Source organism: Micromys minutus (genome assembly GCF_963924665.1).
Source record: "Micromys minutus genome assembly, chromosome: 10".
Lineage (NCBI taxonomy): Eukaryota > Metazoa > Chordata > Mammalia > Rodentia > Muridae > Micromys > Micromys minutus.
Window position 1 is genome coordinate 23823519 of NC_137979.1, and position 6582 is coordinate 23830100.

Sequence of the window (6582 nt, forward strand, 5' to 3'; positions counted from 1 at the left end):
TGCCTGATGTGGGTGCTGGGAACTGAACTCAGGTTCTCTGCAAGAGCAGTGTTTGGCTGCTCTTAACTGCTGAGCCCCTTGTTTTGTTTCTTAAAAGAGTCTTCTCACTAAGCAGCCAGGGCTAGCTTTGATCTTGTAATTCTCTTGCCAGGAACTTCCGAGTGCTCTGATTGCAGACACTGGTCTGTACCCAGCATCTCTTTTTTAAAAAAATTTCATGTGGGGGGCTGGAGAGATGGCTCAGGGGTTAAGAGCACTGACTGCTCTTCCAGAGGTCCGGAGTTTAATTCCCAGCAACCACATGGTGGCTCAGAGCCATCTGTACTGGCATCCAGTTCCCTCTTCTGGTGTGATTGAACAGACTGACAGTGTACTCACATACATAAAATAAATCTTAAAAAAAACTTTAATGTGTATCAGTGTTTTTCCTGCCTGTGTATATATGTGTCATATGCAGTGTATGTCTGGTACCCACTGAGGCCAGAGAAACATACCAGATTCCCTGGAAATGAAGTTCTGAGCCACCATTTAGGTGCTGGGAATCGAACCCACATTGTCTACAGCAAGTGCTCTAAACTGCTAGGCCATTGCTCCAGCCCCTGTACTTACTATTTTAAAAATTAACTTAGGCTTGGTCAGGCATGGAGTTGCAAGCCTTTAATCCCAGACTCTGGAAGCAGAGGCAGGAGAATCTCTGTGTGGATATCAGTCTGATCTACAGAGTGAGTTCCAAGACAGTCAAAATTACACAGAGAAGCCCTGTATTGGAAAAAAATATTCTTTATCATTGCCAGGCATGGTGTCTCACCTTTAGTCCCAGCACTTGGGAAGCAGAGGCAATCCAGGAATCTCTGAGTTTGAGTCTGGTCTACAGAGCAAGCTCCAGGACAGCCAGAGCTACCCTGTCTAGAAAAAAACAAAAGACAAAAACTATGAAAGTAACTCATTTTTTAAAGATTTATTTATTTATTTATTTCATGTATGTGGGTACACTGTCCTCAGACACACCAGAACAGTGCATTGGATCCCATTACAGATGGTTGTGCACCACCGTGTGGTTGCTGGGAATTGAACTCAGGACCTCTGGAAGAGCAGCCAGTGCTCCTAACCACTGAGCCATCTCTCCAGCCCTGATATTAAACTTTTAATTAAGCCAAGCATGGTGATGCTCTCCTATAATATCAGCATAGGAGCGGTGAAGGCTGGAGAATTAGAAGTTCGAGGCTATACTCCCCAGCTATGTGAGGGGTCTGAGGACAGTCTGGGCTACATAAAACCTTGTTTCAAAACAAACAAACAAACGAGCAAGCAAGCAAAGGGCCACTGGGATGGCTCAGGGGGTGGGGGTGCTCCTTGTCAAGCCTGACAATTAGGCTTGGTCCCCTGGATCCAGATGATAGGAGAAAACCAACTGCCACAGCTGTCCTCTAACGTCCACAAGCGTGTCATGACACTCGTGTGCCACACACCACACACATACAAACACACACGAAAGAAATACATGTAATAAAAAAATCAAAGGCGGGTATAATGGCACACACCTTTAATCCCAGCATACAGACGGCAAAGGAAGACAGATTTCTGAGTTCAAGGCCGATTTAGTATACATAGTCAGACCCTGTCTCAAATAAACAAAGAAAAACTAAAAAAAAAAAAAAAATCTTTTAATTTTGTAAACATTAGTAGTACTTTTTAGAGAGAGAGAGAGAGAGAGAGAGAGAGAGAGAGAGAAGACCTCCAGGTGTGGTGGCCCATGCCTTTAATGCCAGCACTGAGAGGCAGAGGCAGGACGGTTTCTGTGAGTTCAAGACCATCCTGGTGTACATAGAGAGTTCCAGGACAGCCGGGGCTATAGTCTCAAGGAAAAAAGAAAGAAAGAAAGAAGGGAGGGAGGGAGGGAGGGAGGAAGGAACGAAGGAAGGAAGGAAGGAACGAAGGAAGGGAAAACAAGACCCTCCAGCTTGTTCCCAGGTGCCCTGTCTCTATTTCCCACTCCAGCTGCATTCTGACTCTTTAAAAAGCTGACTGGTTTTACCTTGATCTGAGCTTTGCTTAAGACACAGAGTGGGTGCCGTCTCCTGGCCTCTTCCACTCGCCACGTTCCCTCTGATTCACCGACAGTGTTACACAGAACCGTAGTTTGCTCATCCTTTCTGGTGAAGATACCCCATTGACTGAAGAGTGGCTTGTGCGGTCTTCCTGACAATGGTGTTTGTGGAGTTTCCAATGTGGGACTGTTCCAAGTAGGGACAGGCCCTTGATGTGCATTCCAGGGAGAAGGTTGGGACTGTTTCCCCACAGAGTTTCTGATGCCGCCTTCTGGACAAAAGACACATCACACCACCAGGATCTGGTAGGTCCCTAAGATTGGACCATGACCCTTCCTGGAAGCCACACCCCTGGAAGCCACACCCTGTGCTAAGCCACCACCCAGGACACCCTTTATAGCCATAGTTCTAATTCATGTCCATGGACCCTAGAGACCTGAGTAGGTTAGGGATCTCAAAGACAAAGAGAGGCTCTACCCACCCCACCCTTTAGTCTATATCTCTAGTGTTGGGATCCTCCTAGACCTGTATAAATTATGACCCTTGTAGGACAGACACTTGGGGAACCTTTACAAGAGCCCCTTGTCCTAATAAGGCAGGCTCATAGTAACCTCCCCAGCCCCGCCCTGCCCAGACCTGTTCTCTGTTTCACCACCTCCATTCCCCAAGGCCACCCAGCACCAGCCACAGCCTGCTTGCCTGCCTACCTGTCAGTCTGAATTGTCAAGGCTCTCAGCAAAGATCTGGGGCAGCACAAGCCATGGATGCCACCACAGGGGCTGTGTACTACCACAAGCTGCAACTCTGGGAGCCTGGCATGGAGTCAGAAGAGGAGGAAGAAGAGGAAGAAATAGCAGAGCCACTGGTCCTCTCCCTAAGGAGACTCCAAAATACCCCCGGGTGAGTCAGCAAGGGCCTGGGAACCCCATAACTCAGGCTGGATGGCTGGCAAGGCTGGAAAGGTCCTCTCTCTGGAACCCCTAAGCTGGGTCAGGCAATCCCACACTTGGCTGAGCCCCAGGGACTTTCTAGATGAGTAGGGGGAGGGGGACTCTAGGCGCAGACCCAACTTGGGACTGAGCCAGTCAGTCAGAGAAATGTCTGTGTATCTGAAGAGACATTTGTATCAAACCAGTCCCTTACCTGTCCCAGCTTTGCCAGCCTCACCCCAGCCCAATAACACAGCACCTGCTGGACAGGTTAGGACCTGACAATACCTAGAGGAACCCTGTTCCTCAACCCTTCTCTCCTGTGTGCCAAGCCCCTTCCAGGTCTTCCTCTGACTGACTGGCCTCCCTCCCACAGCTCTTCTGTAGACACTCCCTCCAAGTCAGCTTCAGTTTCTCTAACTTTTCCCTACCTCTGTGTCTTTGACAATGCAGTGCCCTGGGCCTGGAATCACCACCACCACCCCCCCCACACACACACACAAACACACTCATTCTCTTTCTTGCCAATTTATACTCTTGCAAAATCAAACCTTTAGGGGAACATTCCTTGGGTCCTCTTGGGATTCTTGGGTGCCACTTTACCCCATCCCTGGCTCAGGAGTCCCCTTTCTGCAGGAACAAGGTTGGTGGGTTACCAGGAGCCTGGGCCCGCCTGCTGGCAGGCCTGCTGCTACTGGCTGTTAGCAGCTCCCTGGCTCTGAAGCAACTGCATAGTAGGAACAGCCCAAAAGAAAACTTGGGCTCTGTGGCCCCTCCAGCCAGCAGACACTCCCATCACCCTGGTGTGTACCACCACAGCGCCATTATCAGCCCTGCAGGTCAGTGTTTGGGAAGGGGATAGGGGTCAGTGGTTCAAGGCACCTCCCCCGTCACACATAGACCTTTCCTTACTGCAGCCACATGTTCCCAACTGGGCCGAGAGCTGCTTGTCGCTGGGGGCAATGTCGTGGATGCTGGAGTTGGAGCAGCTTTATGTCTGGCGGTGGTACATCCTCATGCAACAGGGCTAGGTCAGTGTGATCTAAACCTCAAGACTCTAACCTTGGGCCTAGTTAGTGACCTGGAACTTATTTGGGCAGTCAATGACATTACCTCAAGACTAGCTAGTGATCAGGATGTAGGATCTGAGCACCAGGCCTACTCTTGAGTAACCTTTGACCCTGGTCAGCAACTCTTGATTTCAGGTTGTCAGTGACCCCTATTGCAAGCAAGACAGTGGTTCTCCATGTGGGACCACTGGAGGGTCCTGACCCCAATTCCGGTCAGTGCCTCTGATCCCTGTATGGTCTCTGTCTCCCAACAGGTGCTACATTCTGGGGTCTCTTCTACAATAGCTCCTCAGGAAAGTCAACTGCCCTGACAGCAGGACCAACCCAAATCCTGGCCCCCGGCCTGGGGCTGCCCACAGCTCTGCCTACCCTGCATTTGCTTCATGCCCACTTCGGCCGCCTGCCCTGGCCACAGCTGCTGGCCAAGCCCGCCATGCTGGCTCAAAGGGGCTTTGAAGTAGATGCACCCCTGGCAAGAGCACTAGCAGCCCAGGGCACAAAGGGGCTCTGTCCACTGTTCTGCCATACCAACGGAACCCCACTGGGCCTTGGGGCTCAAGCCACCAACCCCAACCTGGCAGCTGTGTTGCACCGCGCAGCCCTGGCCTCCAGCCCAGATCTTGCTGGGAATGCCTTGCTGAACCTGCTGGTCAGAGACCTGGGGGTAGAGTTACCCTCTGCTCAGCCTGTGCCTTCCTTAGAGCCTGCGCTGCAGCTTCATCTGCCTCAGGGTGTCCTGTTCACTACTCCTGGCCCCTCAGCAGGCCCAGAACTTCTGGAACTGCTGGCGTCCACTCTTCACCCCGGGACACCCAGCTCCGCTTCCTGCTCATCACTCCTGCAAACTGCCGAAAGCCCAGTGAGCAGTGCCCTGGCCACCGTAGACAGCAGTGGCTCTATGCTCCTTCTAACCTCCTCAATCAATAGCTCCTTTGGTTCTGGACGTCTGTCCCCAAGTACTGGTGTTCTGCTCAGTAACCTGGAAGCCAGCTCTGAACCTAGTGCCTGGGCCTGTCCACTCATTCTCCGAGGCAACGTGGATGAAACAGACGCCGATATGTTGGGGCTGGTGGCTTCAGGGATCCCCAGAGGGGCCAAAGCCATGACCTGCACCTTGTTTAATCATCTGGCAGCACCCCAAAGCCAACAGCAGCTCCAACATCAAGCCCAACAAAGACCCACAGAGAGCCCTGGCATTTGTGGCCAAGGGGCCCTACTGCAGGTAGTAGTCCATGCAGAACACGCCCATGTATCCAGTGTCCCCAGTGGCTGCTGCCCCTTTCAGGGGTATTAACAGAGGGGCAAAGGTGTCTGGAATCTGAGATCCAGACAGAGAAGGCCTAGCAGCAATGAATGTAGGAAGAGAATGTATCTGTGGTGCGTTTGCTGCTCCATCAACCCCACATCCTGTTATACTACCTGGTTCTAGCTCTGGCATCCAGGGCTGGTCCAACCACGTTTCCTGGTACCTGCACTGATGGAACTTCTGCCCCTTTTAAAAATCAAATAAAGACCTAGAGGGTGATGGGTCAGTCCAGGGGAGGTCACCGCCCCCTACCTGGTCTTTGGGCAGGGTAGTCAGCTCCATCTTCCACTGGACCACTCCCTGCTGATCTCTCTCAGTTGGACTGGAAGCTAATAAAGTTCAAATCTCCCAGGGACGAAGTGCCTTCCATGCTCTTTGGTTACCTTTCCTGTTAACCTTTGCAGCACAGATGAGAAAAATGGCGGAGGAGCCTGGGCTAGTCTCTTTCAGCTTCCCCTGCTCCAGCCACCTCCTGCTTTCTGGGGTTCCATCTGTGCAAGGTGAATCTCTTCACATGTGGGACAGATGGCGGAGCAGAGAAGGGCTGGGAAGATGAGCAGGAAGTGTCCCGGGTACAGAAGGGCTGGAGCTGGGTTGACCCTGACCTTCCCTGAGATCCCTTTAGAAATAGTTCCTCAGGCCAAGGGCAAGAACATTCAGTAGCAATTCCCCTAATGTGACAAAGAAAAGGCAATTCTGATTTAAGGTTTTGAGGGTTCAATTTTTTTTTTTAAATTAAAAACAAAGATGCTTTTATCTTGTGCGTGTGGTGACTACATATATGTGCATGTGCCCCATGTATCTTCTGAGGTCAGAAGCGGGCTTTGGATGCCCTGTAACTGGAGTTACAGATGTGAGTTGCTATATGGGTGCTGGGAACTGAACCTTGACCCTCTGTAATAGTAGTAAGTACTTTTAACCAGTGCACCGTATCCCTGATCTCTATGATTTTGTTTTTTAAGGCAGAGTCTCCCTATGTAATCCAGTCTGGCCTAGGCACTGGGCTTACAGGACCAACACACTTGGCCAATGGTTTTGTTCTGTCAGTCTAGGGATCGAACTTAGAGCATTGGCATACTTGGCTGCTATTCTGCTACCAAACCACATCCCCAAGCCCACGCTAGCGGAACTCTAGATTGTACCATCTCCACTTCTGAAACAAAACATCCCTAGGCAAAACGATTCCACCATCTATCCAACTATTTCAGCTTTTAGCTTGGTGTCCTTTC

The 6582-nt window shown here is 50.9% G+C and overlaps 1 protein-coding gene across 3 annotated transcripts; it reads left to right on the forward strand.

Moving 5' to 3' along the window:
• Positions 1-2808: 2808 nt before the first annotated feature.
• GGT6 (gamma-glutamyltransferase 6) lies at positions 2809-5341 on the forward strand (the record flags this gene model as incomplete). Of its 3 annotated transcripts, XM_080922263.1 has the most annotated exons (5): positions 2809-2948; positions 3614-3816; positions 3895-4008; positions 4302-4504; positions 4812-4910. In XM_080922263.1, the coding sequence occupies 5 exons, from the start codon at positions 2809-2811 to the stop codon at positions 4908-4910; spliced, it is 759 nt and encodes a 252-aa protein (XP_080778389.1). The 3 variants fall into 3 exon arrangements, with proteins under 3 accessions (XP_080778389.1, XP_080778388.1, XP_080778390.1); XM_080922262.1 differs by having other exon boundaries at positions 4302-5341; XM_080922264.1 differs by lacking the exons at positions 3614-3816; positions 3895-4008; positions 4812-4910 and having other exon boundaries at positions 4302-4332.
• Between the last annotated feature and the right edge of the window lie 1241 nt (positions 5342-6582).